This window comes from Lathyrus oleraceus, chromosome 2 (genome assembly GCF_024323335.1).
Source record: "Lathyrus oleraceus cultivar Zhongwan6 chromosome 2, CAAS_Psat_ZW6_1.0, whole genome shotgun sequence".
Taxonomy (NCBI): Eukaryota; Viridiplantae; Streptophyta; class Magnoliopsida; order Fabales; family Fabaceae; genus Lathyrus; species Lathyrus oleraceus.
In genome coordinates this window covers 54,950,453-54,971,598 of record NC_066580.1, presented here as the reverse complement: position 1 = coordinate 54,971,598, position 21,146 = coordinate 54,950,453, and the positions used below count along the sequence as shown (strand labels likewise).

The 21,146-nt window shown below is 33.9% G+C and overlaps 2 protein-coding genes across 5 annotated transcripts; both read right to left on the bottom strand.

The window, feature by feature from the left end:
- Positions 1-5,860: 5,860 nt before the first annotated feature.
- Positions 5,861-7,013, bottom strand: LOC127118078 (uncharacterized). Of its 4 annotated transcripts, none has more exons than XM_051048222.1 (4): positions 6,844-7,013; positions 6,664-6,741; positions 6,367-6,630; positions 5,861-6,162 (listed from the first exon to the last, which is right to left on the bottom strand). In XM_051048222.1, exons 1-4 carry the CDS (start codon positions 6,935-6,937, stop codon positions 6,011-6,013), a joined length of 588 nt encoding a protein of 195 aa, XP_050904179.1. In that variant the 5' UTR covers positions 6,938-7,013; the 3' UTR covers positions 5,861-6,010. The 4 variants fall into 4 exon arrangements, with proteins under 4 accessions (XP_050904179.1, XP_050904177.1, XP_050904180.1 ...); XM_051048220.1 differs by having other exon boundaries at positions 6,367-6,639; positions 6,670-6,741; XM_051048223.1 differs by having other exon boundaries at positions 6,664-6,738.
- Positions 7,014-19,742: 12,729 nt separating this feature from the next.
- Positions 19,743-20,677, bottom strand: LOC127118077 (glycine-rich protein DOT1). Its single transcript, XM_051048219.1, has 3 exons — positions 20,509-20,677; positions 20,269-20,409; positions 19,743-20,089 (listed from the first exon to the last, which is right to left on the bottom strand). Exons 1-3 carry the CDS (start codon positions 20,600-20,602, stop codon positions 19,878-19,880), a joined length of 447 nt encoding a protein of 148 aa, XP_050904176.1. The 5' UTR covers positions 20,603-20,677; the 3' UTR covers positions 19,743-19,877.
- Between the last annotated feature and the right edge of the window lie 469 nt (positions 20,678-21,146).

The window sequence follows — 21,146 nt, the reverse complement described above, 5'->3', positions numbered from 1 at the left end:
TATATCATACCTATTCTAGAGAAGACTCTTTATGAAATATGTAAGGGAAGAAAACCCAACATTTCTTATTTTCATCCTTTTGGATGTTGTTGTTTTATTCTGAATACTAAAGATAATTTGAACAAGTTTGACTCTAAGGCACAAAAGTGTATTATGTTGGGATACTCAGAACGTTCTAAAGGATATAAACTATACAATACAGAAACATAAATTGTGGAAGAATCAATACATGTCAGATTTGATGATAAGCTTAACTCTGAAAAATCAAAGCTAGTTGAGAATTTTGCAGATTTGGAGATAACACTTGCAGGTTCTGACGAAAAGACCAAAGAATCTGAAGAAGCGGAAAAAGAAACGTCAGAGGCACCTAAAGTCAAAATCAATCAGAAAAGATCAAGAAATAGACAAAATGTTTCTGAAGAAATGATTCTGGGAAACAAAAATGAATCTATCAGAACAAGATCAACATTCAAAGTTTCTGAAGAAACACTTATGGGACTAGTATCTCTGATAGAGCTAACATCCTGTGAAAGAGCTCTTCAAGACAAAGAATGGATTATGGCAATGAAAGAAGAACTTGATCAGTTTGCGAAGAATGATGTTTGGGATCTTGTACCACGACCCAAGGGAACCCATGTGATTGGAACCAAATGGGTTTACAGAAACAAACTTAATGAAAAGGGTGAAGTGGTCAGAAACAAAGCACGGCTGGTAGCACAAGGTTATAGTCAATAGAAAGGTATTGACTACAACAAAACCTTTTCTCCATTCGCCAGGTTAAAATCTATTCGTCTTCTTGTATCTTTTGTTGTAAAAGTGCTTTTCTAAATGAGTATATTTCTGAAGAGGTGTTCGTCCATCAACCTCCTGGTTTTGAAAACTCAAAATGTCCAGAACATGTTTATAAACTAAAAAAATCTCTTTATGGTCTGAAACAAGCTCCTAGAGCTTAGTATGAAAGACTTAGTTCATTTCTTCTAGAAAATGACTTTATTAGAGGCAGAGTGGATTTCACTCTCTTCTGTAAAAACATCAAAAACGATCTTATGATCTGCCAGATATACGTTGATGATATAATATTTGGTTCTGCTAACCTCTCTGTTTGTCAAGAATCTTCTGAGATAATGCAGGCATAATTTGAAATGAGTCTGATGCAAGAACTAAAGTTCTTTCTAGGGATTCAAATTAACCAAACATCAGAAGCCACGTATGTATATCAAAGTAAATACAGAAAAGACATTTTGAAGAAATTTGAAATGTTAGAAAGCAAACCAGCCAAGACTCTCATGCATCCTACTTGCATTCTTGATAAATAAGAGGTAAGTCAAAAGGTTTGTCAAAAACTCTACCGTGGTATGATAAGTTCTCTTCTCTATCTGACTGTTATGCGTCCAAATATATTATTCAGCGTGTGTCTCTGTGCTAGATTTCAGTCAGATCCAAGGGAATCTCACTTAACAGCTGTTAAGAGAATCCTGAGGTATCTGAAAGGAACATCTAACCTTGGCCTGATGTATAAGAAAACATCAGAGTATAGGCTTTCTGGGTACTGTGATGTAGATTACGCTGGAGACAAATTGGAACACAAAAGCACATCTTGGACCTGTCAGTTTCTGGGAGGAAACCTCATCTCATGGGCTAGCAAAAGACAATCAACCATTGCACTCTCAAATGCAAAAGCAGAATACATTTCAGCTTCACTATGTAGCACTCAGATGCTATGGATGAAGAATCAGCTTGAGGACTTTCAGATCGATGAGAGTAACATCTACATCTTTTGTGATAACACTGGTGCTATATGTTTAAGTAAGAATCCTATTTTACATTCCAGAGTGAAGCACATAGAAATTAAACATTATTTTATCAAAGACTGTGTTCAGAAAGGGATAATAATTTTAAAATTCATAGATACAACCCATCAATTGGCTGATATCTTCACAAAACCCTTAGCTGAAGATAGATTTCTTTTCATTCTGAAACATTTAAATAAGGCAGATTTCCCAGAATGAATTTGAACTTATGTCTCTCCCTTAATGTTAAAATAGACTCTGACTTAAACATATGATGTGTATCAGGTTCTGGTTCTGATACTTCCACAAGTTAGATGTTATCTGGATTAGAAACCTTTTGAATCAGAAACCCTTTGGCATTCTTAATTTTAGAAACATCAACACATGGTCTCTCAAACGTGTGGCTTTGGATCTTCTAGACAACTGTCTAGCTCAGAACTCAAGAGGAAAACGGTTGAGAACCCCTCGAGCAGTGTGCATATTTTTGAGATTAGACAACCATCATTAGATGCATTTAATTCTCCCCACGCTTGTCAACTTATATTTCAGAAATTATCATTACTTTACCTTTAACACTGTCCATTTGCATATGTTTTGACTATGTATATATATTACGATATTTCCCACTTTCACACTTTTCACTCTCACAACGTACACTAACCTCTTGCCCTCATTCTCTCTGCAATTTTAACAACTGCAAATGGATCCTCAACAACAATAAGTCTTTGAATATTCTCAGCAAATGGATGTTGTTGAACAACAAGTTGAAGCTCCACAGTAGGTTACAACCCTAATTACTACGCCTTCAGCAACTTCATACCAAGAACCTCATGTTCTTGATCGCCCCCCTCACATAAATCTTGCCACTCCGTTTGAAAATATGGAAGTATTATGCGAACTCTTGGTTGATTTTGACAACCTTAAAAGAAATGGAATTGATCTTACTGAAGAATTGGAGAAACAAGGTTGGGGAAACTACTTCAAAAGGCTCTATGGTCTAGTTTACACATTCCTTGTAAAGTAATTCTGGAGGTTCGCTGACTGGGACGACCACTCCATCGTCTTCTACGTCTTGGGGTTCAAGATGATAATCATAAAGAAGTCCATTGTGAAGCTTCTGGACATGGAAACTGTAGGGGGAGAAGGATATGCAACATCAACCCTAGAGCAAAGTATATGTCCCAGGAAATCATCCATACAATATTCAATCAGAACCCAAAAGGGAAAACTTCAAAGAGCAAGGAACTTCACCAGAATCTGAGGGTTTGATTGAAGACCATTTTGGGAACTATCCACCATCGTTCAACGTCCAACTCATCTGACTACATAAATACAGTTCAGAAGTGTTTTATGTACTGTCTGCACAAAGGGTTGGTGCTGAATCTTCCCTCCCTCCTCTTCAAATATCTGAGGGATTCCGTCAGAGATACAAGGAATAATATGAAGCCCAAAATTACATCCCTCTATGGAGGTTAATTTCCGATGTGTTGATAGAGTGTGGGATGGTGGAACACCTCATCTCTATTAACATGATGGAAGATGTTACGGTGGATGTGGGCAAGCCTCTGAATGCCAAAAATCTGAAGAGCATAAGAATTATTGACAAGGTCAGAGTCAAACCCATCTTGGACACCTCATGGGACGCTCTAAAGGATCATAGGGAGATATCTCATGGGATGTATCTTTTCTCTAAGATTGATCCCTCCGAGGTAATAACTCACTACCTTTAAGATCTAGCAACCCATGGTATTGATATCTCTGGATTCACTCTGGATTGGGTACCAGAACAACCACCGAACTTCATGAAGAGGAAGAGAGATCTCTCTGAGAAGAAGAAGAAAAAGACTCTAAAGCTTGGAGATTCTTCAGCATCTCAGAAGCAACTTGTGCCTCTGAGCTCCTCCGCTCCAAGTAAGTCTCCTATTTTTGAAGCTCCCTTAAGTTCTGGATCTAGGAAAACTCTATCATCCTTACCTCAACCCCCTCCAATAATCTCTCCTTTGGAACCAACCATCTTCACAATCATCATAACCCACTACTACAAATAACCCCATTTCACCTCGGACGTGAAGGGAATATAATCTCGGTTATACAAGTGAGGAAACGAAGGGAGACATGAAAACCTTCCACTTTACCCCTCGATTTTTGAATAATCGAGAGAAAAGGTGACAATGGTCATGTATTCGATCCCCAACTACTCCATTTTTTGTATTTTCAAAACTGTGATATTTTTTACCTTGGTTTTAAACAATAACTGAGGGGTAAAGTTATGTTTTAGAAAATTTGGTTTTAACTTGTTTTTCTTTCTTTGTTTTAATATGCAACACATCAATTTTATTGACAAATTCTAAATCTTCCTCATCATCAACACCAACAACACCAACAAAAACAAAATTGATAGAATTCTTAAACATTAAATCTTAATAATAAAAACAACAACAATAAACAAAATCAATAGAATCGTTAAATATTAAATTTCAACAACAACAATATTTAACATTTTACTTGATACAACTACAACTTACATTAATAAGTTACTTTCATATTTTCCTAACGAATATTTAACATTTTAAACAAGGAATTACTAAGGAAATGATTACATTAGAAAACCACATTGAAATATTTTCGTGCTCTCGCTTTCAATATATCATTGTTTTCGATGTTAAGTTTAAATTTCAGCACTTCACATCTAAGTTGAATAGTTATGTCATTCACGTTTTGATTGATTAGTGAGAGTTTCACGAGAATCATATATAAAAAAAAGTATTCTACTTTATCCTTCAGTTTTCAGCAAAATCGAGATAATAGATCATTAAAAAAATTTAAAAGATGATAAAATATAGTTGTTAAAATTGTAAGTGAGCCCCTTAAATACTTACTCTTCGGTTTGCACCAAAACCAACCGATATAATAGATCATAATTTTTTTAAAAACAAATTTAAAAAATGCTAAAATATAATCATTGAGATTCGAAAATTTGTCCTCTAAATACTATACTCCTTAATTTTCAATTAAATTAAGAGTCATACAAAAAATTTAAATATTAAAATATATTAAAATATAGTTACTAAGATTCGAAGACATGACTTCTAGATACTTATCCCTCCAATTAAACCAAAAAAATATAAGATATTTTTCAAAAAAGAAAAATTTAAAACGTGACGTGTTTATTGCTACTTTGTTGATTTATATTTTCTAACTGAGTCATGATTAAATTTATGTGACAATTTATAGTCAATTTTAAAGAAAGTCTTAAAATATTAAGGCAAGAATAAATAAAATAGGAAACAAATATAATTTTTAAAGAGGTCTTTCACAACATTGAGAGATAAGCATTTACATTTCTGTCTAATTTATTAAAGAGTTCTTTCACAATGTTTCATAGCATATACATTTCTGTGTCTAACTTATATTTGTTATTTTGTAATATCTTCAATTATAGTCTGTTGAAACATTTTTAAATTACCCATATCATATTTAAAAGTGTATATACCGTATTATATAATGAGATTGAGGTATGCGCGTTTATCTAAATTAATTATATTTATTTTATATTGAATTTTAATTATATTTAAAATTATTTTTAATTAAATATTATTAATATATTTTTGTAAGTTGAAAGAGACTATCAGAATTTAATTTTGCATATTTATATGATTAAAACTATTTTTATTTTATCTTAAATTAATTTTTTTAAAATTTATAGATAATTAATATTAAATAAAAATTTCAATATTTAACAAATTTATGTTATGTATCATAAAACTTTAATTATATAATGAATAAAATTAAAAAAAAAATTAAGCTATTTTTGTTGATAAATAGTATTTATAAAATTAATACAATAATATATATAAAATTAATAAATAGTTATTAGTTTAATATAATAGTTGTTGGTTTAATATATTTTTGTCTTAATGGGATAATACATTATACATATAATTTTTATCCAAATGAGAATTAAAGAAATTAGAAAAACTTTTATTTTCTCTAATTTACTCTTTCTTTGACTCAGGTTTCTTTCATTAAATCTCATTTATTTCTCAACAAGTACTTTAAACATCAAGTGGTTATTTAGATATAAGTAGCAACATTCTTAATTAAAACTTTTTAGTTAAAAGGGAACATTCATCCTACAACAAACTAGCCATGAAGTATGATACACTCCATGCTTTATTCTACAACGTTATTTACACACATGCATGCACGTGTCATTGTTTTCACGGACTTCCCACACCCCCTCCTTTTTTGCCTCCTCCGTGTCCTCCACCTCCTCCTCCTCCTCCACCGTGTCCACTTCCACCACCATGTGATCCTCCTCCACCTTGTCCACTTCCACCAACCTTGGGTTTGGATTCTTCAGTTTTATCCACTGCAAATATACAACAACTTTTTAGATATTGCTAATATCAACTCTTTGGATATTGCTAATAACAATTTAGTAGCGACTAGCGAGTAGAGAAAATAAGATGCTTCACTCTTCGTGATAAATAGTGTGGCCGATTTTGAAAATTTCTTGGTATGAAAAAATTAGTATAATTTAGGATATGCTAATAATATATATTGGAGAACTAACCTCCACCACCGTGTCGTCCACCTCCTCCACCGCCAGGGCCGCCTGGACCTCTGCGTGGTCCTCCTCCTCCTGGGGGTCCTCTTCCTGGCCCTCCACCGCCTGGGGGTCCTCTTCCTGGCCCTCCACCGCCTGGTCCGTCGCCACCGGGTCCTCCGTGAGGCCCACCACCTCCTCGACCGCCACCTGGTCCTCCTCCACCTGGACCACCGCCACCTGGTCCTCCTCCGCCTGGTCCTCCGCCACCTGGTCCCCCTCCGCCTGGTCCTCCACCACCTGGTCCCCCTCCGCCTGGTCCACCGCCACCTGGTCCTCTGAGAGGTCTTCCTTCCCAGCCGTCTATCCCAACCTTTGTTTCAGCTACTTCTGTTTTATCTGCTTCATATATACAAACATTTTTCTAATATTCCTAATCTCAATATAGTATTTCTTTAAAAAAAAAGGGTGGCGGATTCAGGTTATTCAGAATTGCTGAAGTACCTTGTTTTTCATCTTTGGACGGTTCAGTTGCTTCAGAAGCGATAAGAAGTAGTACATAGAGGAAGCACAAGAAGATAACAGGCTTGACATTCATTTTTGTAACTTTGGTTATAATATAACAAGTTTTGTTGTAAGTGTGATGATTGTTGTTGTGGACATGCTTTTTATAGTGATCAAATGAAGAACAAAAAAGAATCTGGTTAGACGATTCATTTGGCTGTTTGTGGGAACAATGATAGGGTAATAATGAATCCTCATCATCACCGACTTATCAATTAAAGTGTTAGACTGAGACACGTGTGTGATATCAAGTTACCAAGTTTATCAAACAAATGGCAAGTGGAAAATGACCTTTTATCGAAGGATGATTTTCAAGATAAATGTTAGATATACCCTCTTTCATTCACCCGCACAACACCATATTAATTATATATAAAAATGTAAATGTTATGTTCAAAAGTTAGAATTGTTGGTGAATCTGATGAGATGAAATCTGTGCTGGTCTCCGATGCAGGAGAGTGGAAATGTAAGGTTAAGATTCTTCGTTCAAATAAGTTAATATATTAAAAAGGAGTAGAGTTAATTTTGGTTCAAATTATATATTAGACTTTCAAGTGTGATGATTTATGTAATGGACGGTTGAGGAAGTCCCTCGTTTCTAGGTATTGAACGCGAGAAGCCGTCAGATTAAACAGTACTTAATAAATCATAGCGTGGATCCAATGCAAGCTTAAGAGTTAGACTAAATTAAATAGTCGTGGTCTAGGATTATTGATCTAAGAATGGTAATTGGGATTTTTCAATATTAGGGATATGATTGATCCAAAACAGTTACTCTAGTATCTAGTTGTCGCATAGTAAATTGGAAATCTTTCAGAAAGTTGGGTAGGGTTTTTGTATTGGGATTACGACTTGAGAAAGTGCAGACGCGCTACTACAAATATTATATTACCTAATAAAAATGTAATTTGGTGAACTCACCAAGTGAGATAAAATCACTTCCATTAAAAGTCTTAATTTTAATTTTAATTTTTAATTAAGAAATATATCACATATTCCTCGAATATGAGGACAATTGTATTTGCTAAAAGTAAAATGAAGATTAGTGTCTTCTTACTCTATATATCTATTTCTTGTGTAATTAGTTAATGTCCTCCTCAATTATGAACTAAGGTATTTATAGATGATCTCTTGGGCTTGGGCTAGCAAGCTAAGAGGTGGATTCCACTATTCCATGATTAGGAACATGGGAGCAATAAATGACTTATTCTTTCTTAATTTGTGCGTGTTAGTCAAGAAATTTCAATTTACTAACTCGACAAAGGAATTAGTTGAAATTTTTGTATAAAGCGTTAGATAAGATTTCATGTCCTTCGACCAAAAACATTGGGACAAAGCATCAACGTTCGAAATACTGAGGATTTGGTCTAGTACTTAGGAAAGTTTCCAAGAGTTGGTTGTTGACCAATTCGACCGATCGAAGGAAATTCGACCTAAGAAAATTCAAAATCAATCCAAATAACAATTTTTTGGTCTTATCCAGAACTCCAAAGACACATGGAGATCAATCGAAGGCAAATGAAGCATGTAGAGGTGACATGTCGAATGGAAGACAGTTGAACGTTGAAGGTAGTTAGTTTCATAGTACTATTAATAGGGAATCTAGTGTCAGGATTCGGAGTGGCAAAAATATTGTAAACTTCAATACAAACTCAAAGTACTATACACAAACGAGAAACAGATCTCTAAAGAAAATGTACTTGCCTACCAACATTTACTTATGCAAATAAAGTTCTTCTCATTTCATCTACATTTACCTTTTTTTTTAATTTATTAAAGTTACCATGTCGACTTAGTTGAAATTACTGTTACATTTACTTTCAAACTTAATATTTTTTTTCCAAAGTAGTCAACACAAATACTCGACAACATTAATGCACACTTCTTTTTCCCAAAAAATTTGCACAACTTGCCCTATGATTTACTAGTTTGGTCCTTCAAACAATAAATTTAAAACTAAGTGATTGTTTATCAAAATCACCGGTGAACAAATTGGCACGTCTAGTGGGACCTATTTGTGCAAATTTTTGACTTTTTTCCTTTTAAAACGTGTAGTATTGTATTTCTTTTTTGTCAGTCTTTTCTTGTGTTAAAAAATATTTTATGTGTCTGGACTTTTATGTACTTGAGGAATGGTAGAACTCTAGCCAAAATGATTCTCCCTAAGAACACTTCACTTCCCCAAAATAACATTCCATACACCGAACAACCGGTCGGATCGACAATTGGAACGACGAGGAGTTCAAATCCCATAGGAACCAATGAAACTATCCTTATACCAATAATGAGTGTGACATCCTTAACAGGAGTGGTGGTTTCATTGCTTGCTGCAACAAGCATTCCAACCACTCGCAGTGCCACACACATTACAATAGGAAATCCTAGGCCTTCTTATGTGTCAGTTTTTACGACACCACTAGTTTCTAGGGATTTTCCTAACGGTATGTCAACTGCGATGATGACAGGATTACAGAGTAACGCGTGAACGTATGTAAATAATAATGCAACGATAAAGTCTCCTTTGAACCCATATGTGGCGTCAAGGTATACTATTAGCAACCCTGGTTAAATAGCATAACCTAGAAGGATTTGGTTTGTCCCTCTAAATATGTCTACTCTAACAACAAATTCCATGTTGTCCATAAGATAACAAATGGATGAAAGTAACCACGAGATGGTTAAAATGCCTACTCAGCAAATCGATACAGTGTTCAATCCTCTAATTCATAACACTAACCAAAGTTACCAATTATTTACTAATCAAATGGGTCGAATAACCAATTTTTTCGGCGCCCCTCAGGCCCAGGCACAACCAATTCCTCAAATTGTGCAAGCCAGACCAATAAGGGTACCTGACAATGGGGTATCCCGTGTTAACCAATGGCAACAACAGCAAGAGGGTCTTCGACCTACCAGACCTCATATGCATGGAGGAGAAGAAGAGTATATAGGTCAAGTCAACCCAAGAATATTTATGGTAAATAGGGACCAAGATGCTGAGGAGGTAGTCAGGAACGTTCGACAAGATAATCTAAGGGGGAAAAATAATTTAGGCCAGATGGTCAACAACATCCTAGCCCAGAATGGCCTTAGTGTAAGCCTTCATAGGAAAAATTGTGTGTCTCCTTTGTTTGAATATGTGTTGCAAGCTGAATTCCATATGGGCTGGAAAGTTCCTAAGTTCACCAAGTTTGTAGGAGATACAAGTGAATTAACTGTCGAACATATTGCTCGATACCAAACTGAAGCAGGCAAAATAGCAAATAATGAGAATTTAAAAATGATATTTTTTCCAATTTCCTTAACAGAAAAACCCTTTACATGGCTCACTACACTCCCTTCTCACTCCATACATAATTGGAATCAATTGGAGAGAGTGTTCCATAAATAGTTTTATATGGGACAGTCGAAGATTAGCCTCAAAGAATTGGTAAGTGTAAGGCGCCCGAGTCAATTGGCGATTGTCTAAATAGGTTCAGACTGTTAAAGGAAAAGGTGTTTTACGCAAGTGATTGAACATGAATTGGTCGAAATGGATGCTGAGGGTCTAGATTAATGTATTAGAAAGAAACTAAATAATCAATATATGAGAGATATGGCTCAATTGACATATAGGTTTCAACAAGTTGAAATTTTAAAAGTCGGGAATCCCAGGTCTAATAAATTCCATAAAAAAGAGAAGGTTGCTAAATTCATAATTAAGCAAATGTTGGTTTAAAGAATTGTAGTGATATATATATATATATATATATATATATATATATATATATATATATATATATATATATATATATATATATATATATATATATATATATATATATATATATATATATATATATATATATATATATATATATATATATATCTTTGATTAAATAAAAATGAAGGACGATGCTAAATTCTAAAGAAATCACGAAATAGCAGGCATTGAGAGTCGAACTCATGCAACATCAAATTATATCACCACCATGATTTAGAAAACCGTGATAATAAATTAACAACGTTTAATTAAAAAAAATCATATAGGAGGATTAAATTTGAGGGAATGTGGTAATGGTGGCGTCATTGTATCTACTTTTTTTAGTAGTGAATAATAAAATAGAGAGATGAAGGGAGGAACGAGAAGTGGGTTTCTTCGTGTTCTTGTCTTTGAGGGATGATGGGGTTTTACTAGTTGTCAAACTCTTTTGCTCCTTTCCTCAAATTATCTCTCACTTTGATCGCTTCAGAGAGAGAGAGAGAGTTTTGGCATTTTTGAGATTTTGAAAATGAGAGAGATTTGAATGGGTGTATAAATGAAGAAATTGGATGGTAGGAGTATGGTGGTTGCAGTGTGTTTTGGTTGAAGAAGACGAGGTGCAGCGAAGTGTGTTATGTTATATGGAGTCGTGAAGGTTACATGAAGCTTAGATGGTTAGTGAAGGAGGGAGGATGGAGTATGGAGTGAGGGTGTTGTTGTGAAGGAGTGAGGAAGGAGTATTTGAGATAAAGAGAAATGGAAAGAGTTTTCAAGGAAAATTCTTTCTATTTGATATTTGTTTTTATTTATTTCTTTCTATTTGATATTTGAGAGAGGGGGGGGGGAGGGAGGTTCGGTGCAAATTCTTCCACTGCATTTCCCTCCTTTCAACTGTTCTCCACTCTTTCATTCTTATTTTTTCATCACCTTTTTTACTTCAAAAAATGAGAGAGGGATGTGTATGAGTTGCAGGAAGAATATCTTTTTGGTAGTTGTGAGATGTGGTCACTTGGAGAAGAAAAGAATATCAATTTTTCTTCTTTTTTTACACTTCTTTTTATCTTACTTTTGGTGAGATCCAAAAACTGGGAAAGTTTGATTGGGCGCGGCTGTGTGTGATTGGGTTGTTTGAGTGAGTATTGAGAGTATGCACACTAAGGTTTCACGTGGGTGGGTGTTCTTCATTTTAAGTGGATTTTCGTGGCCGATTTTGTGAGGTGTTGGAAGAAGAATGAGATATGGAAGGTGATATTTGTTATGTACAGTAGGATGAGGTTTTTGTTTACATGAAGGAGATGATATATGGTGAAGAAGATGATGTAGTATGTTGAGGGAGAGTATTGGAAAGTGGATGTAGGTTAGTGTGATGGTCTTTTTGCATGTTACGGAAAGATGGATTCAAGGTTCTTTTTCCATTTCTTTCAAATTTGAGAGACATATTAGCTGTCAAGGGTGGGGGCTCCACTCATTGGTCTTGGATTTTTTTTCAATTGTCAATCACGAGATAACATATATAGCAATATTTTAGGGTTTTAGAAACTTAATTTGGTCAAGAATACCCCTAGATATTTTGTGAGATCAAAATGAGTTTTAAAATTAAATTGAGAAAAAAAACCAATCTTTTTTTGTGAAAACAAATAAAAATCAAATGATTAATTATTTGTCTCTATTTATTTTCCTTAATTATTTTGATTAAAAAAACAAAAATAAAAGGAATTAAAACAAATAAAAATCTGGCGCAAAAATGCGGGAAAAAATAAAATGAACGCATTAAAAAAATCTATGCAAAATAAAGTTCAGTAAAATAGACAGATGCGGGTAAAATTTTGCAGTTAAAAACACCCTGGTGAAAAGGCTCAGAAAGATCAAAATACGAACGCAAACGAGTGCAAAAAATAAACGACCATGCCAGAATGAACTACGTGAATTGTAGATAAATAAAACCTACAGTTGCGATTCTGAACTTGAAATTTTTCGCTCGCTAATTTCAGGCACAATTGAAAATCGATTCAACCGGTCTGTCTAAAAAATTAAAATTTTACTATGGTTGAATTTTTAGGCATTATGCGGAAAGAAATACATGTCATGATATGTAGATGATGCAAATATCTTGTGAATGCATTGATTTATTGATTTAGGGGTAAAATTGGGGTATGATAGACCTCCCTACAAAAAAGAGAAGTTGGCTGACACACGTAGAGTCATCATGAAGCTTTTAAAGGAAAAATAATTCTAACATGCCATGGCTCGTGCAAAGGTGTCATCGAAATATTTCTTCTCTAGCACAGACTCAACACTTCCCATTGGCTTAGGAAAGATATTGGAGTGAACTTCAATGCTATTGCCCTCGTTTTTATAGAAGCCTCGTCCTGAGTTTTTTGTTGGGAGGTGTTTCTAGAACAAGAGAGGTAAGTTTTTCTTAGTTTCTTCTTTTTCTTCTTCTCAGTTTGTCGGGGCTCAAAGGTGGCAATAAGAGGTTGTTCAGGTTGAGGGAATTCTAGTTGAGGGAGCTTCAGAGATGACTTAGTATCATCACCGTCCTCCATCTCTTGAGTTTCCTGAAAAAAATGGAAATGAGCTAAGCTATATGAAGAAGCAAGATCGAGAGAGAAATAGAGAGTCAAAGATTTAAACTTGAGTTTTCTTCTACACTTCAGCATGCACATCCTTCTTACTTTTCTTCAACGAATACAGTGAAGAGGTTGTAGTGTTTGCACACTTTCGACCCTAAAAGAACAAAGTATTGTTCATACAAAACTTTTGAGCTTTACCAATGAAAATAAAAACAGACAATCCAAAAACCTTTTTTTTTGCTTCATCTTCAATAGGGGCTCCCTTCTTTTGTTTCGCCTTCCCTTTGGGGGCATCAACGGTCAAAACGGTCTCTTTTTTCTGACTCTATAGATTGACACATGAGTTAGATTACTGCTACCAAGGAATGCAAAGTTAGGAGAAAATTCAAGTATTACCTTTGACACTTTGCTAGGTTGATCACTTACATCAGAAACGTCTCTCGTGGCCTTCATCAAAGCGAGAGTTGCAAAGAAGTATGACACGGTTAGACCAAGAGATATAAAAGGAGAAAAGTTTAATTCAACGAGCCTTAATGCCTCGCCATCAACAATGTCTGATAGAACTTTGACATGATCAATGTCAACATGAAGGTGACCCCGGTAGCTGTATGCACCAGGCTTGGTCAGGACCACTCTTTGGGGCAGGGTTTTTTTATAAGAATTTTGTATGTCACTTAAAACATTTTCACAAAAGAACCATTTTCACAAAACCAAAATTTTGAGCCACAAGGTTAGGTTGATACCCAACAAAAACTACTTGGCCTTTTTTGGTCAAAAGTATGGTCGACAATAGTTTTTGTGTCAGAAAAACTTTCCAGATCTCAATAGATTTAGCCTGGTGTTCAACATCGAGTGCATGGAATTCTCTTATGAACCATGCAGGGCCATAACGTCTACCCATGAAGGGAGCCATGTGAGAAATGAACATGTAACACTTTGCCAACATCATATAATATTCATTGAAGCTCTCTTGTGTGGAAATCCCTTTATCAGTAGGAGTGAGCAAGGTGAGTCTACTTTCTTCGATTGACCATTCTTTGGTGTCTTCAGTAGGTTTTGTTTAGTTTGATAGCCATTAAAGATGGCTCAAACATGGAATTAAGCCAGAGTTGAAGGAGCCAGAAGGGACCAAAAGCAGAAGAGTACCATTGGGATTAATAGCGAGACTAAATGTTTTCATGGCATGAGATGCCAGGCTCGAAGCTTCATAGAGTGATGCCAAAATTAATTGGCTTAAACATACTTTTCTTCCCGAGTGTAGTTGGTTGGCTAGAGTGACAAACATTTTTTCTACTTGCAAAGAACTTGAGAAAAAAATGAAATGTGACAGCTATATGGGCAGAAAGGAAATGTGTTCTTCATTATAACTTCCTTGGTTGTCTCGTCGAAGTGATCAAGGATGAAGTTGGTGAAGGTAACACATTTTTACTTAAAGCCAATATTGTCTTAATTTTGGATAGACGAATCAAAGACTTCTCCAATTGGCCAAAGCCCAATAATGACAGCCACATTAAACAATTTTGGTGTAATGATGCCACAACGCAATTGAAAGGTGTTTGTGGAACCCTCCCAAAAGTGAAGCGCATCGAGCAACATGTTTTGGCTATACACTAGACCTACCCTAGTTAATTCAATTAGGGCGAAAAGGCCTTGATCTTTCCAAATTTGTCATTTCTTAGATTTTACCTTATTTAAACAGTTAAGGTAGTTTGATTTATTGGTATAGGGAGCCGAGCAGAAGACATGGGTAGACATATAGGTAAAATCTAAGGGTTTATCTATAGCTACAAGAGGTTTTATACGCTGATAACAAGGGAAAATATCACTAACTCTTTCTACATTCATGCTAAGATCAAGAAAAGTACCAGAGAAAGCATGAGTGATATCAAAAATGTTGAAAGGAATTAATACAGAGTTGCGTATGATTGAAAAAACATATGAGAGAGGTAGAGAAGGCTCTAAAAGCTTATTTTGTCAATAAGGACCAGAAGAAGTCTTGGCCAGAAGCCAAAAAAAGATTGAATGGTGTTTAGGAATCAGAAACCTCAACTTCTAGAAGGAAAACGGGTGCTCAAAAGGGGGAGGAGAAGTATGAAAAAAATAAAGTTTAGTGCTACTATTGTAAGAAGTTTGGCCACTTCAATGTCGTTTGTTTGTCAAACAAGGAAAGGAAATTAGAAGAAGCAAACATAGCCAGAAGAAATTTTGATGATGAATATGTGTTATTGATAGCTTATGAATCTGATGATGATGAACCTGTGTGATTGAAGATTTCTGATTCTGAAGGAGACTCTGAATATGAGTCAGAGTCAGAAGATGACTCTGAATTTGAAATCGAGTCTGATTCTAAGTATGAGTCAGAATCAGAAGATGAGTCAGAATCTGAAGGTCTTGAAGAAGAGTCAGAATCTGAGGGTTTTGAAGATAAGTCAGAGTCAGAAGATGACTCTGAAGCTAAAGGTTTGTCATAATAAAAAACGGACTCTAAAGTCTAGTCTAACTCTAAAGGTGAATCTGATTCTGATCCAGATTCCGATGGTGATTCAGACTCTGGTGGAGATCTAGACCCTGGGAATGTTCCAGACTTTGAAGGTGGTCATGCCTCTGAAGGTGGTACTTCTGGGGTTCTAACATCTGATGTCGTTCTAGCATTCGAAGGAGATTCTGAACAAGTTCATAGGCCATAAAGAATTAGAAACATTCCAAGGAGATTTGCAGAGTTTGACATGTTGCAAGACACTAAAGTAGACTATGAAGGAGAATTCATTCATTGTGCCATGTTAGTAGACTCTGAACCAGTGTGTGTTGAAGAAGAGCTTAAGAAGAAAATGTAGTTGAAGGCCATGAAAGAAGAACTTGAGGCCATAGAAAGAAAAAACACTTGGGAGTTTACTAAGCTTCCAAAGGACAAAAAATCCATTAGCGACAGATGGGTTTTCAAGGAGAAACTAGAGTCAAATGGATCAATTGGAAAGCACAAAGCAAGGTTAATGGCAAGAGATTTTCTATAGAAACTTAGGTTAGACTACTTTGAGGTTTTTTCTCCTGTAGTGAGACATGAGACAATCAGACTGGTGATTGTGATAGTTGTTAATAGGAATTGGCCTTTCATGCATTTATATGTGAAATCTGAATTTCTGAACGGTCCATTGCAAGAAGAGGTATACGTGTCACAACCTCCTGGATATGAGAAAAATAATCAGGAAGAGATGGTATACAAGCTGCATAAGTCCTTGTATGGACTAAAACACGCTTCTAGTGCTTAGAATTTGAAGATTGATTCATTTTTTCAAGCATCAAAGATTCAGAAAGTGTGAGATGGAGTATAGTCTGTATGTTCAACATGTTTCTGAAGGAAATATGATTATGATGTGTCTCTGCGTTGATGACATATTTCTAACAGAGAGTTGAATATGAGATAGCTAAGTTCAAGAAGGTGCTGATGAATGGGTTTGAGATAATTGATATAGGAAAGATGACATATTTCCTAAGGAAGAAGTTTATGTACTCTGAGAAGGGTATCATTTTGCATCAACTGAAGTATGAACTTGATCTTATTAAGAGATTAAAGTTGTTGAATTGTAAGAATGTTGTCACACCGTCAGAAATAAATCACAAATTAGATTCTGATTCTGAAGGTGATGATGTAGATCCCACAACTTTCAAGCAGTTGGTTGGCTCTTAAGGTATTTGTGTAATACTAGACTTGACATTTGTTATGCAGTTGGAATGCTTGGTATGTTCATGAGTAAACCGAAGTGGTCCCATTATCAAGCTGTTGTCAGGATTCTGAGGTATATAAAGGGAACTCTGAAGTATGGAGTTTTGTTTCCTTCTGGAGGAAAGGCTAATTCAAAGTTGATGGGTTACTCACCCTCTTATTGGTGTGGAGACAGAGTTGACAGGAGAAGTACTTCTGGATACTTGTTTAGGTTTTTGGGAACTCTTATTTCTTAGTGTTCCAAGAAGCAACCAATTGTTTCTTTGTCAACTTGTGAAGTAGAATATATTGCAGGTGTTGTGACTGCGTGTGAAGTTGCTTGGCTTATGAATTTATTGCAGGATCTAAAGGTAAACAAGCCTCTGAAGCCGATGATTGATAACAAGTCTGGAATAAATCTTTCCAAGAAACCAGTGTTGCATGGTAGAAGAAAACATATTGAGACTAAGTATCATTTTCTGAGAAGTCGGGTTCATAATGGAATGCTAGAAGTTATGCATTGGAGCACTCAGAAGAAGCTAGCAGATGTTCTAACGAAAGCGACCAAGACTAATCAATTTCTCCACTTAAGGGATGAAATTGGTGTTATTAGTTTTGATTAGTTAAATCCTGAATTAAGGGATGATGTTGAAGGGTAACTTGATATTTTAGTAATTCACCTATGTGGCATTATTGTTTGTGTATATAAGTAGTAGTGTGGTTAATCATTAAGTAATGTAATAGCTATAAGAGCAGTCTGTGTAGCAGTATGTGGGTGTGTGTGCAACCATTTATCGTAACCGTTTTAGCAGAGTAGTAGAAGTTTGTTATTCTCTCTTCTCTCTCTTCTTCCATCATCATCCATTTCACCTTATGCACCAACAATCTCAAACCCGTAACATACAAGAAAATAAAATTAAACAATAATTCAAAATTCATCATTAACAAATATCAACTCTTATAGCCACAATAATTACAATTCATTCCTCACAATCATGGTAACAAATCAACAACAATCATAACATGGCATAAGACCAACCTAAGAGGGTAAGGACCCCAGACTACTCTCTCATGATTAGACACCCTTATAGAAATAATTTCCTCGCCTTACCTTAGAATTTTAAGCTACAAACTCTTTTACAATGGTGTTATTCTTCTTTTTCCTACCCTTGCCTCTTACAGTGGCGATCCTTTTTCTAATTTTTTCACATAGGTTCCCAACTTTCTGTTCTCCCCTCACCTTGTTATAAGTTACTATAATATTAACTTAATAGTAATATTAAAGAAGTTAGTATTCATCTAAAATAATAATAATGATATATATATCAATCATTCAAAACACATATAATACAATTAAATTGTTATAATTAAATTATTAAATAATATTAACTTAATAGTAATATTAAAGAAGTTAGTATTTATCTAAAATATATATATATTTAATTACTCACTTAAAACTTTAATATTCTAGGGACACTATATTATACCCAAAATCCCCCTACTATCAGGAACAGAGGGACTTATACCAGGGGCATGTTCCCCCTAAAACTTTAATATTATATATATATATATATATATATATATATATATATATATATATATATATATAATATATATATATATATATATATATATATATATATATATATATATATATATATATATATATATATATATATATATATATATATATATATATATATAATTCATCAAAATAATATATTTAATTAAAATTATATATTTTAATTAATTAAAATAATATTATTATTATGAAGATATTATTAAAAATTAAGTAAAAATAATAAAGTATATAACAATTTGTTTAGGATATTGTTAGAAAATTAATGTGAATTTTTTATTTTTAATAATTAAATCAAAACATATCTGATTAAATATATTTAAATTATTTTTTTTATAATTTCAAAATAGTTTTTTTCTAATCTTAAAAAAATTTATTTATAGAATTTTATATTAATATTATAATCTCATAAAAAATATATAAAAAAATATTTTTTGATAATAAAATTTAGAAAATTACAAATATAAAAAATTTAGAAAATTATTAAATATATTTTTAAAGATAAATTTCATTAAAAGATAAATATAATAAATATTTATGATTTAAAAATAAATAGAAATAAATTTATATATTAATATATTTCTCTCAAATTTCAAAATATCTGACTCCGTCCCCGATTACTACATCAAACATTCAAAACACATATAATACAATTAAATTATTATAATTAAATTATTAAATAATATTAAATAATTCAAATAGAGTGTTGCAGTAAGATTGTTAACATCCATTTGAAGAGATCAAATCTTGCCAATAGAAGCAAAGGAAATAATACTATTTACGTGAGTAGTTGAAGTTACACTAAACTATCTGCCTAAAACGTTTTTGGTTTAGTACTTAAGGTGTACACATTTATTGGAGATTATCAGTTAAGTATTTTTAGAAATTCATTAAAATCTACGAAGAATTTCAATAAATTTTGATTAATAAGATTAGAAAAAGACAATAGAGAAAGAAAGAGTGTAAAGAATGATGAAGGAGAAAAAAAATTAAATTCTGCAGAATTTCTCTCTACCCACAAACTCTGAAAAATTTCTTATTCATGAGTTATAAAAATAAAGGTTACTCCTAATTTAAATTTCAAACCAAAATCAAAAATTATAAAAATTCAAAATAAGTAACATTACTAAATTAAATTTAAATCGAAATCTTATATGAAACAATACACTAACACAACTTAATATATTAAATTCGATACTTCGACACAGTAACACAAAAATTAAAGATCAAGTGTTTAACTAGATATAGTAACAACATTATTAAATATAATGTGTCGTTGAAAAGGGAACATTCGTCCAACGACAAGTGATACACACTCCATGCTTTATTTTACATTTCTTATTACATATACACATATGCAGTATGCACGTTTCATTGTTTTCATGGACTTCCCACACGCCCTCCTTGTTTGCCTCCTTTGTGTCCTCCACTTCCTCCTCCTCCACCACCACGTGATCCTCCTCCACCACTGCCAGGACCTCCAGGTACACTGCGTCCAACACCAGGTCCACCGCCAGGACTTCCGTGACCGCCGGGTCCACCGCCGCTGGAGGGTCCCCAAACATCTACCCCAATTTTTGTTTTGGAGTCTTCTGTTTTGGCGTATATGCAAACACTTATAAAAAATTACTAAAAATTTTGTAAGGACTATAAATAGATAAGATAGATCAGTATTCATGATATATAGTGTGGCAGATTTAAAAAAATTTATAATCTGAAAAAAAAATAATGAAGAAAACGACCAAAATATCTATATAGGATAATACTAAACCTTCTCCACCATGTGCACCGCCACGTCCACCGCCACGTCCACCGCCATGTCTACCATGGCCATGTCTACCACGAAATCCACGAAATCCACCAAATCCCCAACGATCTACACCAACTTTTGTCTTGGATGCCTCTATTGTAGCTGCAAATGTACAAACACATTTAGATAATGCTAATATGATTAAACTTTGTTAGAAAATCTTAGTAAATAAGGTACATCATTATTGTTGAGATGAGGTACCTTGTTTTTCATCTTTCGACGGTTCAGTTGCTTCAGAAGCGATAAGAAGTAGTGCGGAGAGGAAGCACAAGAATATAACTGACTTGACATTCATCTTTGCGACTTGGTTTATAATATACAAAGTTTTGTGGTAAGTATGAAGATTGTTGTTGTGGACATTCTATTTATAGTGATCAAATGAAAATAAAAATACAATGAAGAACAAAGAATTTGTTTAGACAATTCATTTGCCAGATTGTGGGGACAGTGGATATGGGAATAATAAATCCTCATCATCAAGGGCAAGTGGCAAATGAGACACGTGTGTTATATCATGTAACCATGTTTATCAAACAACGACATGTGGCAAATGTGACCAATATAATTTTGTTTTTTATTATAGAATTATGTTCTTTGGGATCCTTGAACATTTCTGATACTCCCATATTTTCCTTTCAGTCGTAAATTGAACATTTATGTATATAATAAGAAATGATTATCTTATTGTTAGAATTAAGCTCTATGCGTTTAATCCTATTGGATTAGCTTTTTAACTTATAATAATATATGAATTTAATTGATATATACCGATAGTGTAAAGATTTTTTATATTGTCAGTTAATCATAACTATTGATTTATTAAAAATGTTTGACTTTTA